General features: G+C 46.7%; 1 protein-coding gene across 2 annotated transcripts in view; it reads right to left on the bottom strand.

Annotated features, from left to right (window-relative positions):
• Positions 1–9,011, bottom strand: part of SLC35F4 (solute carrier family 35 member F4) — a 114,340-nt gene extending 105,329 nt beyond the window's left edge. For both annotated transcript variants that reach the window (XM_041476896.1, XM_041476887.1), the window contains exon 1: positions 8,909–9,011. In XM_041476896.1, the coding sequence (XP_041332830.1) occupies positions 8,909–9,011 (103 nt within the window). The remainder of the gene's footprint in view (positions 1–8,908) is intronic.
• Positions 9,012–22,787: the final 13,776 nt, after the last annotated feature.

The following is a 22,787-nucleotide window of genomic DNA, read 5'->3' on the forward strand; positions in this document are numbered from 1 at the left end:
GGACCAAATCATCTTCTTCTTCCTTGCCTCGACAAAAAGCACAGCAGAGGCACTTTTCTCACTCTCTCACTCTGCTACCCCTGATCCAGCCCAGCTGGATACAGGAAAGGGCAAGTCCATTTTACCAAAAGTATTTGCAAGGGAGGCCTAGGAAGAATCAATATGTTTTTAAAGGACTAACAGGAATGTCTTTGCGTGGCAGACACACCAAATCCTGTCACCTGAGCACATCCCGCATGCCTTGGAATAAATTCACTGCTGGCACTGGGAGGGATGGGCTGCTCTCACTTACAGCTCTGTGAAAGCCACACCCTGGGCATTAGCTCAGCATAACCTTACAGCTTCTGCCTCCCTGCAGTGAAATCTGCCACTCTGCACAGGGCCAGCCCAAACCTTTGGCCACCAGGGAGTCTCACTTCACCTCACCACAAGAAAAAAACAATTTTCAGTCTCACTAAGTAAGAGCTGGTCCACTTGGTAAATAATTTAACAACTCAGTTAAGCACTTTGCTTTTTGTTCCCCTCACCCTATTCTCACATTTGCCACAAAGAGACACTGACTTTCTTTTGAAGGCATTTTCATTATTCATCATTGTGATCATTCAGCAGCAGGTTTACGTGAAAAAATTCCTGCCACCAATCCTTCCACAAACAGTAAGTTCACTTTCATGGGTGAATTCCCATGCAGGCAGTTGAGCAAAAGCCCATCAATTTCCAAATGTGCAGAAGAAATAATTGCAAACCTTTAGAGCCACTATTAAAAAACAGGAATGCAAGCACTGGGGGGATAAAAGTCTGCCAGAGCCATCTGCCACTTGGCAATATCATTTTACCATATTCAGCCAGGACCAAACTTGCTGCTGCCTGCCTGAGTAGATGGGGAAGGCAATGTCAAGGAGACAAAGCTGGAAGGACAACCAAAATGAGGGGTATCCCTTCTGTGCACTCCAGAAGAGCTCAGAGGAGCTCATGGCAGGTTCAGGTCACGTCCCCATGGGCTGTGTGCTGCATCCACACTTCTAGGCAAAGCAAGAAAAGGAAGTGCAGCTCCATGCAGCCACGATGAGGTCATGTTGAGCAAGGTTAAAGCCACCTCAGGTGAACAGGTGAGGCAGGAAGGGGCCAGGAGCTGTGCCACCATCCCAGACAGCACCCAGGGGGACAGGCAGCCAGGAAGACTTTCTGTGTCAATCACAGAGTCACTGAGGTTGGAAGAGACAACAAAGATCAAGTCCAACCTGTGAGCAATCACCATCTTGCCAACCAGACCAGAGCACTGAGTGCCACATCCAGCAGATCCTTGGAAGCATGACTTCACCACCTCCATGGGCAGCCCATCCCATTGCTTAACAACCCTTTCCAGGAAGAAATTCCTCCTGATGTCCAACCTGAACCTCCCTTGGTGCAGCTTCAGGCCATTTCCTCTCATCCTGTCCCTTGTTCGCTGGGAGCAGAGTCTGACCGTCCTTAGCTGCATCCCCCTGTCAGGGAGTTCTGAGAATGAGAAGTTTCCCCCTGAGCCTCCTTTTATCCAGGCCAAGTTCCCCAAGCTTTCTCAGCCACTCTTTGTATGACTGCCTCTTTATACCCTTCCCTGGACACACTCCAGCCCCTCAATGCCCTCCTTGTCATGAGAGGCCCAGGACTGGACACAGCACTCCAGGTGTGGCCTTGCCAGTGCCCAGCACAGGGAATGGTCACTGCCCTGGTCCTGCTGGACACTCTACTGCTGACCCAGGCCAGGTGCCTTTGGCCTCTTGTCCACCTGGGCACACCTGGGTTCATGTCCAGCCTTTGTTATCAGCACCAGTTCCTTTTCCAGCTTTCCAAACACTCTGCCCCAGCCTGTAGCTCCACGTGGGGTTATTATAGCCAAAGTGCATGACCTGGCAACAGGTCTTCCTGAAACTCACACAATTGTCCCCAGCCCATGGATCCAGCCTGTACAGATCCCCCTGCAGAGCCCTCCTGCCCTCCAGCACTTCCACGCTCCCACACAACTTGGTGTCATCCACAAATTTACTGAAGGGACACTGGACCCCTCAACCAGATCATCAATAAAGTTATTAAACAGGAGTGGGCCCAGCACTGAGTCCTGAGATCACCACTGGTGACCCCAGAATGAGCACAGAAGGGCAGAGGAACTCCAAAGCAGGCAGAGAGCACATGTAGAAAGGTACCAAGTTATAGAGAGCACATCCTCCACCTTCAGCACCAGACCAGCTACAGCACCAAAACTGCTGTGCAGTCACCAGTGGAGACAGAGATCACTCCATCAAACTTATAGCTTGTTCTGAACAACCTCTGGCAAATTAGCATCACTCCCCCCATCTTACTGTCTCAATTTTCCCTGCCAAATAGGGGTAATTTTTCTCAAAATCTTGGCAGACGTCTTTATGAGGCATCTTTAGAGCTTGGGAAATAATTCTTATTTAAATACATAAGACTGTGCAAGATTTTTGGCCATTACTCTCAACCTTCTGCTAATTTCCAGTCTTAATTTATTCATGGCCTGTTCCTACCCATTTGCCTGTGTGCCAACTTGCAATTTCAGTTTAAATAACTCTTCTTTCCTACATTTCCTTGTTCATCCTCCCAAGATGTGTTTGGAGCAGCAGCCCTGCTCCCATCCTGGCGTGGGAAGGCCCAGCTCTACCAGCCCCCCTTGCAGGGATATGCTCTTCACTGCCCTGCTCATCATGGTGTCCTTCCCAATTTGGCTTCATCCCTCCTGCCCACAGATGTCCAGAACTGTGTCCTATGGTGGTGTTGAAGGGTGCCAGGACAAGGGAAGAGAGGAGAAGCCTGACTCCATGTTTCAGAAGGCTGATTTATTATATTATGATATATATTATATTAAAATGCTATATTAAAACTATACTAAAAAGAATAGAGAGAAAAGGTTCACCAGAAGGCTAGGAAGAACCAGAGAGGAGTGATAACGAAGAGTGACTCCCAGAGAGTCCGAGCCATTAATTGGCCATTAATTAGAAACAACCAACATGCAGCAATCACAGATGCACCTGTTGCGTTCCACAGCGGCAGATAGTTGTTGTTTACATTTCTTTCCTGAGGCTCCTCAGGAGAAAATCCTGGAAAAAAGATTTTTCAGAAAATATCATGGCTACAGTGTCCATGCCCAGTTTCACAGCTGAGCTCCTCAGGGATTTGCCCCCAAGGAGAGGAATCAGCCCCTGAGGGAAGGCCAAGGGCTGAAGCAGTTTTCTCTCCTCCCAGGCGATGAGACCCCTCAACTTCCACAACAGGTGATGTCCCCAGGTGAGGGCAAGGTCCCATATTCCAGCTACCAGTGCAAGGCTGCCAGGCCATCCCCTTCCAGCACAAACAGAAACCCACACAAAGCCTGGCCCTATTCCACTGAAGAAAACAAACCTGGTCTTGCCAATATTAGTCAGCAAAGGAGTATTTATAAAATCTGTTTTGCTGAAAGAAATTACTTCATAAGTTACTGCTACCAGTGCTGATATAGAGCCATACTTTTTTTTTTTTTTTCACCCAAACAGAGAGACAAGTCTGTGAGTAAAAGCAACTATGACAGGTCTGTATCCTATGCCATGATACCCACTTGTGCCCCAGAGTTGGGGAGGGGAAATTGTTGAATTGGAAGTTTGCAATCCAGCCCTCAGCGCTGCACACCCCACCCCGGGCACAGCCCTTCATGGAAAGGAGGGAAAGAGAAGGCTTTGAAATAAAGCTCATTCCAGTCTAGCCTTGCATCTGGAGTCCCTGCAGCCCAAATGCTACCAGGTGGCACAGGGACACTGCCACAAGTGGTACAAGCCAACACAGCCCTGAGGCTCCAACTCACAGAGATTCAGACACTGCTTCCTCCCTCCCAGACCCCTCAAACACAGCTCAACAAAACCAGCCTCGTCCAGCACAAATTTCAAAGCACCTTTCCTCCAGTGCCCCTTTCCCAGCCTCCCACTGTGCCTGACCAAGGGCTCTGGGAACTGCTGGAGGAGCAGCTGGGTGCCTCCAGTGAACACAGGGAGACTTTGCTCCTCTGGCTGGAAGTGACAAGGCACCAGGAGGGCAGGGTGCTCAGTAAGCACAGAGATGATCTGGGTTTGCCATGTGATTTGTACTGCAGCAGAGCTGCTGGCACAGCTGCTGTGATAACCAGGAGAAAATTCTCTCCAGTGTTTCAGGGGTAGCTCTTCCCTCCACAGCCTTTTCCTCCACACAGGGAGCAAGAGCCGAATTGTCAAGCCACTGATGCTGGCTCAGCATGCCTTAATCCCAGCCTTATTAAGGCAAAGCAATTAAGCACAGACTTAACTTTGAATGCATTCTCAAAACCCGGTGGCTTAGAGCAAGCTCAGACTTAAGTAGGTGCTTAAACTCAGATTGCTGACTTGAGGCTGAACTTGCCAAATTAAACCACAGCCCTTTGCTAGAGCCGTTCTGCAGGGGAGTAGGAAAACACACAGCTTGCTCCTGACAGCCACCGTGCTCATGGCAAGGGCAGGTTCAGCACTTCCCCAAGCACTGCTAAGGTCACACACTGCTGGAAGGGCTCTCCAGCTCCCTGGCAGACATCACCAGAGGCATGGTCACCCAGTGTCCCACTGTGAGCCCAATGTCACAGCCCTGCTGCTGCACAGCCATGTGACAGCACCTTCTGCTCCCAGCAGCTTACACAACTCCATGGTTCTAGGTCAGGCCTGAAGTGGAGGAAAAGGGGAGATCCAGTCAGCAGCGGATAATGTCCAGAAGAACTCGTTTAAAAGTCCAGCAAGTAACTGGTGAACTGGTGTTCACAACCTGCAGGGGTGGGCATCAAAGCCACAAGTGCACTTGTTAAGAGAAGCGCTCCAAGCAGGATGAAAAGGAGAAGGCGATGGCCCACGTGAGGAACCACTGCATCTTCAGTAAAGTGCTCATCCAGGCCTGAGAAAGCAGCATTACAGAAATGCAGAGCATCCTGCAAGACATAAGGCTTTGTGGATAGTGGGAAGGGAAAGAAAGACTCCATCAGAAAAACAACACAGGCAGAAGGTTGATTTGGTGAAGCTGATGAAGATCAGAGATGAGAAACTTTGACTGGAGCAGTTTTAATTCAGCGGAAGGCACAGAAGAGGTGTTAGGACAGACTTGAAGGAGAGGAACTTTGTAGTGTGAAAGTAAAAAAGGTTTCGGTACTGAGGTGAAAGGCAGATGGGGTGGCAGTTGGAAAGAATGGGGGGGAAAAGGACAGAAAAACAAAAAAAAAACAAAAATCAAAACCCACGAAGAAACAAATCCCATACATACTCTTGACCCTGGAGACACTAAATGTGATTGTATTGCCAGCAGAAAAGTCAGAGAAGAATGAGAAGTCACAGCACAGGTCAGGAGAGGGAACAGAGTTTCCCACTGTTTGTGTAGATGATAAAGTTGCATCAGACCAAATGAAATTGCACACATGGAAACATGGAGACAAGGGGAGCTTACATGGGAGCACCATCTGCAGCCCCAGGTCAGAGGATGGAGCATCTGACCTACAACAGCACCATGCCCTAGAAATTATGAATTCCAAAGGGATTGGCTGGAGGAGAGACACAGCCCCCCTCCCTTCCCACAAAAGCCAGATACCTCATACAGAGTCTGCACATTTAAAATGCAAGAAGTGAGGGATCAAGCCATGAATCTCAAGGCACAAGTTGACTGGGATCATGAATAGCCCTTTCCATCTCAGAACAAAGTGGAGAGTGAAAAAAAATCACATCTTTCTCTTATTAGGCAGGATACAGGATTTTTGCAATAGCAGAAAAATACATTTTTCTGCTCATTCAGATGATTTACAGAGAAATAAAACAGATATTTTCCTTCTCTAGCAACTTTTTTAAGGATAAATAAAAGGATAAAAGTGCCTGACTTAAAATTAATAAAAGAATCATCACATGCACACCCCAAGTCTGAAGTAGGTTAATGCACACAAATATGGATGATGAGGCACAAGTCCCTAGAAAATACTGCAGCTCTTTGTGATAACAGCTCTTGAACAGCACAGTGCTTTAACTTTAGATTTCAAGGCTATTTGTGAGCAGTCCTCAGCTTTCCCACGCAGAACCCATGGCATGATCTCCTGTTAGACCATGGAACACAAGCCAACGCACTGAAGGAGGGATGCAAATCACCAGCACATTTCACAGAGCCTTGGGCTTTCCCTGTCATCATCCAGGTACCCCCAAGAGCGAGCAGAACAGAGCCACCCACTGCTGCCTTCAGCTTCCCTCCACGCATCTTTCTGTCCCCAGCTGGGCACTGCAGCCTGGGGACAAAGAGGAGACTCAAGGAAGGTGGTGACCATCAGCAGGCTGTTCCCAAATCATGTCCCACTGTCCATCTGGTGCCTGGGCAGCTCTCTGCTCAGAAGCAGAGAGCACAAAGCCATCCTGGGGACAACAGCTCATCCTCAGGCAGGCTCCAGAGCCAGGCAGCAGCAAGGTGACAGCACAAGCAGGTGACTGCACGTGCAGTGACAGGAAAAGGGCCCCTCTGGCACTGGGGAGGGTATGGACACAACCTGCCTGGAATTCTGAGCATGCTGAGCGCCACCAGCATTGTCCACCTCAACTAAAAGTGAGTTTGGATAGTGGTGACAAAAATTGTGCCCTCAGCGAAATAAACTGAGATATCAAATCCATTATTACTTAGGGCTACAGAGTCCCCACCTTGCATGTTTACAGGGCTGCATCTGTGGGAACAATTAGCCACCACAAGAACTGTCAGTCAACAGAACTTTGGAGGAGCACCTCTTAAAGGCAGGAAGTTGGCCAAGACACAGGAACGGAGTAAGAACTCCAAGGCAGGACCTCCAAGGGTGATTCCTGCTGAGTGCCAGGGGATGTATGCTCATGATGCCTGAAGAATGCCTGGTTTTACCTTGGGTAAGGCCAGAACATCTTTGTAGAAGCATTCATAAACACAAACCACACAGCCATGAGGATAAAGCAGTCATCTGACAACTGCAAGCACTCCAAAAATTATGACGATGGTTCCAAAACTTAGGATATTGCTTTAAAAAGCATTCACAACTTAGGAGGGGTTCATATATTTCATTTACCCAAAGGCATTGAAGTATTGGAATGCCTCTGATTTACACACTTGCAGTTTTCCTCTTTAAACATGACAACCACAAATTTTGCTTATTTTCTTCGAAGAGCAAAACATGAGCTACTGATCATTTTGTTTTGCCTCAGCACCCAGCCAGAAAGGCATAAAAGGCCAAGAGACCTGCAGTAAAATCCCAAGAGTCAGCACTTCTGAAAGCCTTGACCTCTCTCTTGGCATGCTTTTTCTAGTTTTTAAGCAGATGCAGTTCGTAGCATCTGCAGAACCTGGTCTAAGAGAGCTTTTCTCTGTCCAGGCAGCACTCTCCTGCCATTCCCACTGCACCACACAGAGCCCTTGGATTGACAACACTGGATTCAGATCTATAACTTGATACAGAGTGGGTGTGTTGCTGCAGACTGAAAAATTGCATTCTGCCACCCAAGCAAACTTGCAAAAAACTATTAAGCCAGAATCCTCACCCTTCTCTGGTAAATCACACTGTAGAGATACTCTGGAGCCACTACAGAATTTGGGACACAGGTCCCACCTGGCTCAGGATTAACTAGTCCCTGGACTGACATTCAGTCATACCTCCAGATCATTCAGAGCTTCCTCCCCACTCCTCTGATTGCAGAGAAACCAAGTGACCTCACCAAATAAATGCCCATAACACCTGTCATGCTGATAGCATGCCACAAATAACAGATGGATGAAACTACTGGGCTTGACTTGGATTTTTCAGCTGACTATTGCACAGAGGATTTTTTATTTATTAAGTGGCTCCAATGCATGGCTTTCCTCCACCATAAAAAGCCCACAGATATGTGTTTTTCTGATATTAGCAGTTTATTAATAGTGTTTTGGTTTGTTATTGCATTGGAGCTGGAGAATACTGCACTGGCTGTTCTGGCAAGCAGAATATTCCAAGGGGAATATGCAGAAGAAAGTCTGCTCCTTAGGGCTCACCCAAGTGAGCTCCTTGCCTTTCCTTTATTTTACCCCTCACTTTGCCTCAATTCCTCTTCTGTCCATTAAGCTATGGCATGTCATAGTTTTGCCAACTGCAAAGCAACTACTAATACAACAAAACCTGGTGGTACACATTTCCTTGGTGGTAAAAATGAATAATTTCTTTCATTAGCCACACTTTCCCCATCAAACAAGAGTGCTGGGACTGCCAGAATTCCAGAGAAACCCACTCAGGCTCTCCCAGCTGCTAGAAACCCGCTGCTCCCAATTAAAAACTTCAAAAGAAAAAAAACTAGGGAATTCCTGCAAGGACCACCTGCTTTATTTTCTGCTTCTTCGTTGAAGGGAAATGAATAAATAGAACGCACTCCAAAGAAAGGAAACACCCTGAACCAACACCAAGCCCCAAAACCACAAGTGTCTGATATTAAAACGAAGGAACACCCCATGGTCGGTAACTCCCCACTTTTCTGGAAAAATCTCCCTCGTTTCGAGAGGAAGATGAATAATTCAGGAGCTGAGCCGCCCGCCCGGGGAGACCCACCGGGACCGAAACTTTCCCGGTGCGGCGGGCGCGGGGCAGGCGGAGAGCGAACCCCCCCACCCCGGCGGGGATGGGGGTGGGAGGGGTGGAAATGAAAAATAAACCCTAAAACGCCAGCCCTGAGAGGTTGGGAGCCGCGAAGTTCCGCGGCCAAGCGCCGCCGCCCCCGTCTCCAGCCGCAGAGCCGCCGCGTCCCCTCGGGGGACAGCGGGCACCCCGTGCCCCACACTCACCCGAGGGACGGGGCAGCACTTGGGGGGGCACGGCACCCTCAGGGCTCTGCCGACACACACACCCCCCTGAAGGGCCGGGAGAGGCTGGAGGGAGCCTTACTTTTCTGGCTGGAGTATCCCGGGTAATATCCATAGTAGCCGGTGATGCGCAGGATCCTGTCCTCGATGGTGGCCACGCCGTTGGGTGCTGCCTTCCCATCCATAGAGGGAAGGAGCCGCGCGGGGCGGCCGGGCGGGACGGCGAGCGCAGCCGGGAGGGCAGGAGCAGCAGCAGGAGCAGGAGGAGGGGGAGGAAGGAGAGGAGGAGAGCAGCAGCAGGAGGAGGAGGAGGGGGAGGAGGAGCGCGGCCGCCGCAGCTCTCGGTGCCGGCGGGGCGCTCGCTCTGCCTCCGCCGCCTGGTGCAGGACGGGCTCCGCAGCGCGGCCCCCGCCCTCTGCTGAGGGCAAGGAAGGCAGCGAGCGGCTCCGCCGGGCCTCAGGTGAGGCGGGATGCCGGCCGGAGGGTCGGATCCTGCCCGCGGCACGCTCTGGGGTCTCTTGTGCCCCGGTTGGGTCGCTGTGGCTGTGTGAGCGCCGCTGTCACCCCGTCATTCCCCAGAGCCTGGGGGGCTGAGCGGGGTAACCCCGGCACGGGCAGCGCTGCCCCCGCTCTGGGAGCTGCGGGTTGCGGGGACAGGAGGGTGTCCTGAAGTGCTTCTGCAGGTTCAGGCCCTCAGATCTGACCCCCCAGGGGCTGCACGCAGGTGTCAGAGGAAGGAGAGAGTCCTTTCGTTCGGACCCTGAGGGGACATTCACCACTACATGCTGCGCGTGTCATGGAATGGTTGGGGTTGGGAAGGACCTCAAAGCTCATCCAGTTCCACCCCCTGCCGTGGCAGGGACACCTTCCACTATCCCGGGGTGCTCCAAGACCTATCCCAGCCTGCCTGGAACATTTCCAGGGAAGGGGCAGCCACAGCTTTTCTGGGCACCCTGTGCCAGGGCCTCCCCACCTTCACAGGGAGGAATTCCTTCCCAATATCCCATCTAGACCAGCCCTCTGGCAGTTTGAAGCCATTCCCCCTTGTCCTGCCACTCCATGCCCTTGTCCAAAGTCCCTGCCACGCACTTGGAGTCCCTTTAGCCCTGGAAGGGGCTCTAAGGTCCTTCCAGAGGCTTCTCTTCTCCAGGCTGGACAGCCCCGGCTCTCCCAGCCTGTCCCATGTCAGAGGAGCTCCAGCCCTGTGATCTGGCACCTTTGTCACATCCCTCCAGATGTGACAAAGATGTGACATCCCTCTCTGTGTCACTTGGAAGTGCTGCCTCAGTGGTGGCAGCTCTGCTATCCCACACTGGGAGAGCTCAGGAAGAAAAGGGAAAGCTATCCAGACAGGCTGTACATCTGCTTTAACATCTCTCCATACAAAAATGTCCACAAAATCCTTGCCTGCATTTGAAAAAGAAAAAAGACGAATTCACCATTTGGGTTTGGTACTCATTCCAGAAGCTAATTCTGTCTCTGGCAACATTTAGGCTTTGAATTACTTGACTTTTCGTGCTGCTGGTCCTTTCCATGCTTCTCTGTGCTAGACTGAAAGGACCATTAGCAACCAGCCTTTTTTCCTTTAAAATGTATTTCTATCCAGAAATCAACTCTCTTTTTTTTTTTCTCAATTTTTTTTCTTTGGTGGCTGTGTCATACTTTCCTTCACTTACTCCTTTTCCATCCAGTCATTTTCATTTACTGGTACATGGGGAACCCAGTCAAGACATTCCATATCCTTTGCTTCCTCCTCTGCTCACATTCGTTTTTCTCTGTTCTGTGCTTGGCTAAATAAGCTGATGGCACAAAACTGCCTTTTATGAGCACAAACAAACAATAGATGTATTAAAAATAGCCGTTGCTGTGGCTTTGCTCAGGGAGTCATTAGCTGGTTAGTGTTTGTACAGTGCTTTGAAGATCAAGGTTTTCTGGTGTGTGGATGCAGATATGAAAATATCTGAAATATGAAAATGCATTTGCAATATTTAATACCCTTTTGATCTTGATTTCTTGTCTTTTGCCCTGATGCTGGGTAATACTAAGGGCAGTTACAAATCAGCCATAAGTCAAACCACCAAAATAACTCAGGAATTCAAGGCACAGCTCATTTCACACTTTCCCCATCCCCTTTTAAGCTAGCTATGAAACAAGATCAGTGACTTTTCATGCTTTTCAATGTATAGATTTTTTTTTTTTTGTATTTGTCCAACAGAAGAACAGACCCCTGCATGGCAAATTTACACCAACTGATATTTGCTTTTTACTTCTAATCTGTGGAGTGCCATAAGCAGCCCTTACCCCTCCAGGATTTCCCAGCTGAGACTAGATATTAGTTGGCTTTGAGGGGTGCTGGGTCAGTAGGAGCTGGTGAGGCTCTAAGCTCTTCTGCAGGATTAAAATTCCCTGTCCTACTTAGGGAAGCACAGTTGATGCAAAAATCACTTGCCTGGTGTGTTGTGTGGAATCTCTGAACAAACCACAAGGCCCCCCCTTCCCAATTTCACCTCCAGTGGGAGTTGGTGTTATGAGAACATTACCAGCATTGATCTCAGCTTCAAAGTCAAATTTTGGGACTTAAAAGTGTTACTTTGAAGAGAAGGAAAGAAATGGCTGGTTCATTTGAAGGTTAAACTGATGTACCCAGAAACAACTCTAAGCTTCAAGCTTTCCAAACACCTTAGTTCAGGCTTAATTTTTCATCTCCTCTCCTCCTCTTATCCCTAGGCTTTCAAGGACATGCTGTGCATGTTTAAACATCACTAGATGATAATACAAGCAAAGCCATTCTTGAAATTGCTCCTGCCTGTGGTTTCCTTCCAACATCTCTCTGTGCAGTGGATGCACAGTGATATCTTCTGTCTGGGTGAAAGCTTATAATGAATTGCAGCTCTCTATTGTTTCTGAATTCATACTATGCTGACTATTTTTCTTTTCAGAAAGATCAAGCAAATTACTTTCTCTGCAATTGGGCTTTCTGCAAGTTACAGTTAAAGGTGTACAGAGGAAACCTTGCTGAGCAAGATGTATTAACTACATTTATTACCAAGAAAAAGACACATGGTGAGGGGCACATGGGGATTTGTTTGCTCTCTTCAAGTTAACAGGGCCATCAAAGTCACAATTTGCATAAATATGCTGAAGTGATTTTGCAGAGAGATTTGTGTATTTACCATTTCGTGACTTAAATTTGAGGGTTGATCCAGAAAGGAGCTTTAAAAGCATCAATTTAACCTGTAGCTTATTGTACAGGGTGAATTTCCCCAGATTTCACAAATAGGTGTCTTTCTCTAGAAGAAAAAAAAAGCCTTACACCATTACTGGCCACAGAATTTGGCCACAGTGTTTTCAAAAAACAAAAAAAAAACAAAAAAAACCCCCACACTTAACTGCAGGCCATATGTTTGCAAAAATAACTTCTCAAGTGAGAGAACAATGTAAATGTCTTCTGATCATCTTGCTGATTCTGCAGACAGTCCCAGTGTCTTTTCTGCTGCTCACAGCTTTCCCAGACAGCCTCAAATAGAAAGGAACAAGAGTCTGGGTGTACTTCACAGCTGCTTTTCAAATCCCACTGGCTGGGGCTGTCATGAGACCGTGAGAATCCTCATGTGAGCAGAGCCTGAAGGGCAGACCTGTCCTCATCTGCCCATTTTCTGACCACACCACCTCTGGTTTGTTCTCTAAGGCAAGAGGCATCATTTCCTCCTTCAGTTCCTTATTTGTGTTGAAAGATACCCTAAAGACCCAAAGGTGATAGCTCAGAACTCCCATGTTGGACAAACAGCCCAGAGGGTCATGGACAGCAGTGAATCACAGAATGGTTTGGGTTGAAAAGGACTTAAAAATCATCTTGTTCCACCTCCTGCCCTGGGCAGGGACACCTTCCACTATCCCAGGTTGCTCCAAGCCCTGTCCAACCTGGCCTGGAGCACTGCCAGGGATCCAGGGGCAGCCACAGCTTCTCTGGGCACCCTGTGCCAGGGCCTGCCCACCCTCACAGGGAAGAATTTCTCTCTAAAATCTAACCTAGCCCTGCCCTATGGCAGTGTGAAGCTATTCCCCCTGTCCTGCCACTCCATGCTCTTATCAAAATTCTCTCTCCAGCTCTCTTGGAGCCACTTTAGTTAAAAATCATCTTGTTCCACCTCCTGCCCTGGGCAGGGACACCTTCCACTATCCCAGGTTGCTCCAAGCCCTGTCCAACCTGGCCTGGAGCACTGCCAGGGATCCAGGGGCAGCCACAGCTTCTCTGGGCACCCTGTGCCAGGGCCTGCCCACCCTCACAGGGAAGAATTTCTCTCTAAAATCTAACCTAGCCCTGCCCTATGGCAGTGTGAAGCTATTCCCCCTGTCCTGCCACTCCATGCTCTTATCAAAATTCTCTCTCCAGCTCTCTTGGAGCCACTTTAGGTACTGAAAGCCTCAATAAGGTCACCCCTGAGGACTTTAGGATTTAGGGAAAGATGCAGAGGTCAAAAAATGCTGAGAGTTGAAGTGGTTGCCTGAGATCCCTTAGCGGATCAACCACAGGCTCTGAGGAACACAACCCAGTTCTCCTCTTTTCCATGCCAATTCCATGTCCTTCTCCATCATCCTCCATGTACCTCCCCAGTCCACCTGAGCTGAGGGAAAGGGGAGATTTTTCACCATGAGCTGAGGTTGCTGCCAATCCTGTCATCTCATCTCTTTGAGGAGGTTCTGCCCTGTGTTGTTATGAGGATTGAAAGATAAAAGAAAAAACCAACAGGCAGCTGTGGTCTGTCATGCAGCTTACCTGTGAGCCTGTGAATGTGTAAAAAAGGGAAAAAAGCACTCACACAGAGAGGATTGTTTAATGCCAAGTGAGAGTTTTAAGTGAAAACCTAATTACAAGTTGATCATTCCAAATTAACTGTTTTCATCCTTCCAATACACTGTTTTTTTAAACAAGGATGTGTCATTTTGGCATGGTTATACTTTAGCAAGAACCTTTAAAAAATCATGGCCAAGAGGACTTCTCACCTGTCATTTGGAGGAAATTATTTTGTGTGTTATGGACATCCAGTTCTCCTTTCAGACAAGTCACACTGGTGTAAAACCAGCATAAACATGAAGAAGCTGGACCCATAGATAGGGAAAAGAAAATCTGTAGTGTTTGAAGTTCCTTTAATTGTCCTCTGAAGTGGCACCATGAAAGTCACTGGAGCAAAGCCAGTTCTTGCTTAATCTGCCTCATGCACACCAGGAATAAAGGATGCCTCAAGGTCAAAAGGACTCCTTGACAATATGGAATTATTTAGTGTCAAGATGCCTCAAGCTGGCAGCTCAATTTTAAGAGCTTCACCCCCATCCCACTCTGTTTGAACACTGGGGAGATTCCAGCTTGGACCAAAAGTTGAAACCCAGTTCCAACATACTTCAGAACATCACCAGATATTAAAAGGATTTGATTTGGCAATGAGCAAGGCAGCTTTTTTAATGCCAGTTGATTTCATTGATGGGAAGCAGAACAAGAAACAATCAATTCTTTCCAAAACCATGATACAAAGAAGACATTAAGGATGGAGGAGAAAGCTGCCAGAGCAGTCTGCAGGTTCCAAAGAAGTTTGTACGGATATATCCATGCTCTGATCCACCTGGGACACCAGGAATCGGGGGGAGTAATTAACAATTTCCCCCACGCTGTATAAAAATGAAAGCCCCTAGCTCAGTGCATTCATTCTAACTAAAGGCAGCAAGAAAGGAGCTTTCAGGGCACTCATCATTTTTGTTTGCAAATAGCAAGGGGATGTAGTTATTCCTCTGAGCCCACACTCAAACATTTCCTGGAAACATTTATTTAGCAGTAGCACTGTCAATGTATTGATGCCTGGTTCAAAGGGAGGGAAGCAGAGAAGAGACTCAGTTGAAACTGCAGCAGGTTGCTGCAGGTATTTGCTCCCTGAGGATCATCCTGCTCAGTCTCAATGACAAAATAGACTAACAGTTACAGAACTCCACATAAATGTAAATACCACATGGCCACTGTGTTCTGCATCACTTGAGATGGGCTGAAACCTGTTTTTACAAATTATTGGCCATGTTTTTGCCTTTCCCTTTAGCAGCTAGAGATACACAGCAATATCCATTGCTCTGCTTTTTCAACTCCCCCCTCTTCAGCTGGGTCTGAGAATGATAAACCACTACAACTAAATTCTTCTGCTCTTTTCAGTAGAGCTGTGGCCACGTGCACCAGCAGGTCTTTCTTGGGAGCAGTGAGAATTCAGACTGACAAAACCTGCTGGACTTCCAGATTCCAGTGTGACCGCAGTGGTAGGGATGGGAAAATGAAATCATGATCTGTACAGGACATAGGGTACTTTTTGGAATAAATCTGAGTTGGTATTTCCAAAGAACTGCTTTCCTGCCCTCCCCATTCAAAACAGTACTTGATCCCTGAGCAGTCTTTGGAACTGGAGTTCTACACTGTGGCTCAGGACTCAGCTGGGATGAGACCCACACCACTTTTTTGAGCACCTGGTAAAGATTTGTGTATTTACCCTGCCCCTGGGTCTAGAGGCTGGAAGTGACCAGGCAGATACATTGACTGACATGGAAGTGTCTGGATGGCTGGTAGTCAGGACAATACTGAGCTCGTGATGTGGTGTCAGAAATCTCTTCTCAGATAGTCTGTGATGGTTCTTCAGTGGCTTTTGACATCAGCAGGACCCACAATGGAGCACACACAAGAAATCTGCACTATTGGGCACTTCTAAAGGCAGCTTTCTTGCAAGTGATAAACTCCTGGCTCTTTTGATACATCTGCACCTATGGAGTTTCCCAGATGGTGTTTTGAGGAGATAGAGTTCATGAAAAGTAGCATGAAAAACTCAAAAATCTCTACCACCTCCTGGTGGCAGAGATTTCCTGTCTATGTACACAGGAGAGATGCTGATGGGCTGAGACCTGATCGTCTCACATCACTGCAAAGGTTTTGGTGTCTTCAGATCTGTTCTGTAGTTCCTCAAAGTTCCCAGTGATACATAAGGTATTATCCTCATCCTTTCTTTCCCACACTTCTCCCTGCCTACATCAGATCAATTCCTTCAGGTTGCTCCACACTCTGGACAGTAAAGCCAAGATGAAATATCTCCCCTTCTACCTCCTTCTTTTTGGAGTATCTTGTGCTGTTGGAGAAAGTGATCTCTCCACTCTCAAAACATGGAGATTGAAACAAGTGATGTGACCTGGCCCCAGCAATAAAATGAGTCCTGTCCCCTGCCCTTCACAGTCCTTCAGATCATCCTGTGGAAGGATGGAGGTTCAGCTCCTTCTGATGTCCGAGACTGAACCAGAGCACATCCAAAATTGCTCTGAAGTTTTGTGTGAATGAAGCCCTCAGTGTCACCACTAAATACCTGAGTGGCTTGGCTTGGGGAAAAAATCATCCTGGCGCTTCTGAGGGCTGGGATGTCTCATCCTGAGCCACTTCCAGGAGGCACAAGAGCAGGCTGTTGCTGTATCCCAAGGCTGGATTTGCTGATTGCCTGTTCTGAATTATCCAAATTGTACCTGGAATGGGATAAGGCAGCACAACTCAACAGAGGCTGGGAGCAAGCACTCAAATTAGTCTGTGTGTGTGTGTGTGTGTGTTCATATCTCCTTTCAAAACATTCTGGCCAGTCAGAAGATAAATATGTGGAGAAAGAAAAGCTCCCAGGCTGGGGGTGGTACCTGTAGCTGTGCTCTGCTTTCCCTGTCAGCCTCAGGAGGATGGTGCATCACCCTTTGGAGCAGCTGCAATCTGAGCCTTTTTGCTCTTGGGAATGAGGTTTTTATGGCGTGAACTGTCTGTGGAGGTGAGGTTGATTTTTATCCTTTTATTTCCATCTGTTTGCCGTGCTGGGCTAAGTCAAGCAGATCACAATCAGCCCTCAGTGCCCGGCCCCAGCCTGCTGCCTCTGTCACATTGCCAAGCAGCTCTGACATCCCTGACCCCTCTGCAGCAGGACCTCATGAATTCAGATGGCCTGGAAGTGCTCCAGTGGGGTTTGTCACGTTTTTGCACCTTTGCCATGTGGCAGATCTGGCTGGAGCCCTGCACGCCTCACGCCAGGTTTGCAGCCCAGCGCTGTCACCTCTCTTCTGCCTCACAAATGGACATGTGGGACTTGTGACCTGCTGTGATGCTCTGTGTGTGGCCCCAGCAGCAGCACTGCATCACTCCAAAGTCCCTTCCAAAGGAACCCAGCTCCTTTCCCCCAAAGAACCCCAGGAACTTGACCCAGTGTCCTTATCCAGGTCTCATCACATACTGCAGCCCCACTGCCCAGAGTATTCACTCCTGAACCTCATCTGCCTCCAATCTGAGATGTTTCATGACAGGACCTTAAAAACAACACTGGAAGAGTCTGACCAGTACCCTAAAAAAAAAAAAAAATATATATATATATATATATATATAATGAGCTTTCTCCTAATTTCCTTTGCAAATATGCAAAGCATATTTGGAGACTTTATTCTTCTGCCTGTGCAGCTACTTCATAGCCATGGGAGAAAACCTACATCAACTGACCCTTTCTCTAAAGGATCAGTGGTAAAGCCTGCATTTCAGAATCTGGTTTCTCTCTGGAAACTCCTTGGATTAGACACTTGTGTAGGAAAAGAAATCTGGTGTCCCGCTCCCTCTGCTGGTACAACTTTTCAGCCATCACCGTGTACCAAAGGCAAAGCTGTTCCAGTGCTGTTCTCCAGCACCTCACCTGGCCCTGCTCCTTGGAGATCTGTCCCTGTGTCCAAGGAAGAAGCTTGGGAGGGGCAGCAGATGTCTTCTGCAAACAGTTTTCTAATGAAATCCAGGTTTTTCCCAGCATATTTTATGGCTGTCTCTGAAATTTCTGTGTGAGCTCTTCTATTTGGAGATTTATTTCTGTGTCCACAGAGATTCCTGCTGCTACCCAAACTTTTCTGATGGTATTTGTTCCTGCTTCCATAAGCATTTAAAGACTTCTTCCTTCAAGATCTCCTGGTCTGCTGCTTGATTCCTTTCTGTGCTTCAGCCCTCAGAGGTAGGATCCCAGTGCAGATATCTCATTTTCTCCTTCTTACTGATATTTTATTTAGAGAGCTTTCCAGCCCAGGGCAACCTTTCCATCTGATATTTATAACAAAGCCCCTTATCCCGTGTTTGCCAAATGCCACGCTTTCTTTTTTAAATTGAAATTGCCAGGGGGGAAATGGCAATATGGTTCTTCCTTTAGTGATCACACACATTACACTGAAGTCATTTAAATGGGGTCTTTGGTCTTCACAGTGATCAGAGTTTGGCTTGTGTTTCAAATACCAGCACAGACCGACCTGTTCTGCAGCCAGAATGGGCTGTCATGTTGAAATATCCAGAAAATGTCCAAACTGATTGCTATTCATCACAGAAATTATGAAAACTTTCACCAAGAGCAGAGCCAGCTGTTACTGTTTTTAGCTAAATATATTACTTTTAAATTGTAACACTTCTTGCTGTTTTCCAGAGTAATATAAACTTACCATGAACAATGTTTTCAGTGTCTGGGGGTGATTAATTTTCTGCTGCTCCCTCTTGCCATATGCAAATCTTTATCCTTAGAAAAAACTCCAGCATTTTTCTTTACTCAGGAAGAAAAAATGTTCCATTCATACCCAACACTGCTGGCAGCATCATTTTTCAATGACAAAAATGGTACTTGGGGTGGCCCTGAGATCTACATGAAAGGGTACTACAAAGCACTGGTTCTGTAGAAGGGTATTTTATTTTATTTTATTTTATTTTTTTATTTTTATTTTATTTTTAATATTATGCTTGTCATAAGTCACCTCTAGGGCAGGAAACTTTCTCCTGTGACAGCCAGGGCAGTGCTGGGTTTCTATTTCAAGTGCAACATGGAGGTGACACATTTTCTTGTATAATCTCCAGGAGAAATGAATTTACTAAACTCAGGGCTGTGACTATGATACTAATGAAATCTGGAGAAGTAACAACCATTTCCTATCATTTGGTGTGAAGAATAACTGGTTTCCAGGCATTTCCCTTTGTTTTTAATAAATGACCTCCCTGTGAGCTATTCAATTGCAGTATAAATCAAATGTTTCTATTTCAAGGAGATGTCATGAGTTCTGAAACTTCTGTTGATTCTCTCCATTTATTACATCAAGAACAGGGACTACTAAGGTTAATATTGTAAAGCCAAGCCCTAAAAGGGTCAGAAGCACCAGATTTTTGGTTGTCTGTGCCATCAGGACTGTGCTGGGTGGGCTTTTACCACCTGTGAAATCATTCCTGGTACCCACCCTGCTGTTATGAAGCAGCCCTGACAACCCCCCCCCTGCCCTGTGCAGCTGCCCCACTTCCAAAATCTGTGTTTATATCATGTTATGGTAAAGTTATTTATGCCCAGTTTGAAGGATGGCTCTTCCTCTTCATCCCCTTCTCCCTCCTTGTCTTGGACACAGAGCCATCCCCATCTTTCCTTCCACACATATCCCCTCTGAAATATCCAAGGCTTAAAAAGTAGCCCAGCCTCAAAGCTGGATTTTACTTATCCTCCCAAATCCAAGCCCACATCCCATGAAATTACTGTATACTATTTTTCCTGCAAGTCTCTTACCTGCTGGCACAGTGGGGATAGGACACCAAGTCATCATTTTTCCATGCACTGGGTGAGAGCTGAGCCCCTGTTGCCCACACAGCACCAAACCTCTGCACTGAACTGAGCATGAATTATTCCCTGTGAGATGCTCATCACAGGAGAAACTGGAGTTTTGCAAACAAAATCACTTTTGAGACCTCACAACACACCACTAGCATGGAAAACCCTCATTTTACACACAGGGACGTAGGTGCAGAGACAAAAGTACCAATTTTCCAGGTATTTAACTGTGGTTTAGCACTTCCTATGTTCAAGGCACAGCTCTCATTGTCTTCAGAGGTGGCTTGGAGAGCTCAAGCCACCCCCAAATCAAGCCTACTGCTTGTCAGAGTGGACCTCGGAAAACAAATCACTGATAATCCCTGACCACAGGGGATAAGAAACTTGCTTATCATCCCTCCTCCTGCTTTGGTTGCCTTGCCTGGCAATGAAACACTAACAAAGGCTTTGCTTTCTTGGAACAAAAATCAATCTCCTTCACAAAGCCTGAGAGACCAAAACCTCTGGGACAGCATCACTCAGAGAGATGCAGGAGGGAGACCAAAATTATGTGGTGCAGGCAAAGACACATCGTGCCTGTGTTAAAAAAAAAAAATAAAACAACCCAAAACCAAACAGAAATACAAGCAACCACTTTGAAAAGTAGCCTCAAAATGCTACTTAAGAGATTACAAGAACATCAAACCAAACCCAGAGGGATGTGTCATACACAGAATTATTATGGAAGCTGAAGGAACACTCGTGGCTTTCAAGTACTTGTAATTCCTTTTCAAGGCACTGATGGAATGCCAGGAATGTTTCCTGGCAAGGATCGATGCCAGTTGTGTACCAAAGAGCTGGGCTGTCCCTCCTCCTGTGCCACCCTCCACCTTCCTCTGCTCCCTTCTGGATCTGCTTCTTATCTTTCCAGGACACCAGCTGCTGTTCCTGTGCTTTTCCAACACTGAGCCACAGAATTCAGCATTTTGCTGACTTGGTCACAAGCTGGGCTCATCAGCTTGTACCTGGAAGGATTTATCTTCCTACAAGCCTTGTGCAAGTCAGTTCCAAGGAGAACTTGTCAGAAAGGGTGAGAAGAATTATCACACCTTCCTTTCGCTGTTCCAAACATCCTTGTCAAGTCTGAACTGAACCTTTGCATTCCTGCTGCAATTAATGGAGAAAGATAACCAGTTCCATAGGGTGCTTCATCCCATCCTATTTCAAATGCCTCACACAGGTGGCAAGATGTTTTTCTGTGATTACTAAGCTGCATCTAAAAGGATTTTTCTTCCCTGATTTTTCTGGATGTCTCTAGGTATTTCTATAAACACAGTCTTACAACAAGAAGTTCCTCACTTTAAAATGCATATTGTGAAAGTTAATTTATTTTGCTGCCTTAAAACCTGCCACTCGACCACTTGATAGTGCCCTTTGTCTCTTCATGCTGAGAAACAGTGTTGAACTGCTCCCTTAAATCTTCTCCAGCTCCTGCTGCTTTCACATGACTCCATCCTATTCTCTCCCTGTTAATCTCTGTTCCAGGCTGAAGGGTCTTATTTACTTCCCTTTTCTTCACACTGAAGTTGTTCCATATCTCTGGCCATCTCTGATGTCCTTCACTGTGCCTTTCTCTGATTTGCTTTATCTGAGATGTCCTCTCTGAGCCAGGGGAGCAGCACTGTACACAGCCTCATGCAGACACTGTGGATGTGCAGAAAAAGCCAAATGATGGTTTCTGATTTGTTATCTGCTCTTACTAATAACCCTCCCATGCTGTTTTCATTTTTGAGCACCTCTGGAAGTATTGCCACAGCTTTTAAGATTTCTTTTCTGGATTGTAGCAGCTAACTCACAGCTTCTCTTTATAAATGCTTTGTAAGATTATATTCCTCTGTATATACTACCTTTGAATGTCAGCTTGCATTTTACCATTTCATTAGTATCTCAAGATCCTTTCCTTACCATTTCCTCTGCATTTTTAACCACCCTGAGGGAAGGATCCTTGATGACACCCTGGATAGATGCCTGTCACTCAGCATCATGTCCTAACTGGTACTTCAAGGAAGATTAAACAAAAAAATTTTTCAAAAGTCATAGAAAACATCACAATAATTCCCATGATTTGTGACTCATGGGAAATGTCTGGCTGCCAGTGTGAGCTTAGGCCAAATTTCAACTCCTCTTGCCTCAGGCTTCCTCAGCTGTGAAACAAAAGATGCATTTATAGTGCATGGCAGAGGCCAGAGAACTTTGTCCAGCTGTTTCCAGGTTCAGCCTCCCAGGCTACCAGAGCTTGTGCATGTCCTCAGTGTGATCTCCTGTCTCCCTGAGGTTTCTCCTGATGGAGAATATCAAAGTGACTCTCCCAAAGTGACAGTTACTGTCACCATGGAAAAATAAAAAAATTCAACCTTATATTCTCCTCTCATGAATCCGAAGCTGAGCCAGGGACTAAGAAGAAATTATCCCTGCCCAAACCAGAACATAAACCTAAGTTTATTGACTCCCTTAAAAGTTTATTCTCCTTTGTAAGTGCCTTGTAGGTCTGCAGAGGATGATTTTTATCCATTATAGGTTTTCATTTCAGATCTAATTACCTACTCCAGCAGCATGGGCAGCAAAGGGTGAGGTTACATGAACGGGGGATGTGAAGGAAGGATAAACCACTGGATCTTCAGGCCAGATCCAGCAAGGATCCTTGTCAAAAGTCCCTTTTCAGCTCTCTCAGAGCCCCTTTAGGTACTGCAAGGCTGCTTTTCCTTGCTTCCCTGGCTATTCCCCTGATACATCCAAGCTACACTGCACAGTTTGACAAAACCAGTCTTTTTAAGCCTTTGTTTCAAGATTCACTTGCACTAAGGGAGATTTGGGAGCAATTAGAGTGGCTTTTACAAAGCAGTCATTTTTCTATTTGCAGTTCAGATCCTGATAGTAAATATGACAAAGGGGCACTAAACCTTTAAGTAGCTCAAAGTATTGCTGTGCTCAGAGCAAGGCAAACTGAAAGAGAAGCCAGAAGAATACTTATGCAGACCACATTACCAGAAACATTTAAGGGGGCTGCATTTATAAAGAAAAATTCTTACAGTCAGTTATTAGCCAATAAGTGGAGCAGTTCATTGGCAAAGACACAGAAATACACAGCAGGCTACTGGAGCTCTTAGGGAAAATACAATTAACTTGGTAACAAAATTAAATATAGTAGATCTACAATAAGTGCGAGCAGCTTATAGTAAACCCAAAGGGAGTATTAAGAATTCAACCTATCAATCATCACAGCATGTAACCACCCCTGGACAACATTCTGAAGAACCTCTTTGTAATTTTATGCCTGTT

This window comes from Pyrgilauda ruficollis, unplaced genomic scaffold (assembly GCF_017590135.1).
Source record: "Pyrgilauda ruficollis isolate IOZ18807 unplaced genomic scaffold, ASM1759013v1 scaffold110, whole genome shotgun sequence".
NCBI lineage: Eukaryota > Metazoa > Chordata > Aves > Passeriformes > Passeridae > Pyrgilauda > Pyrgilauda ruficollis.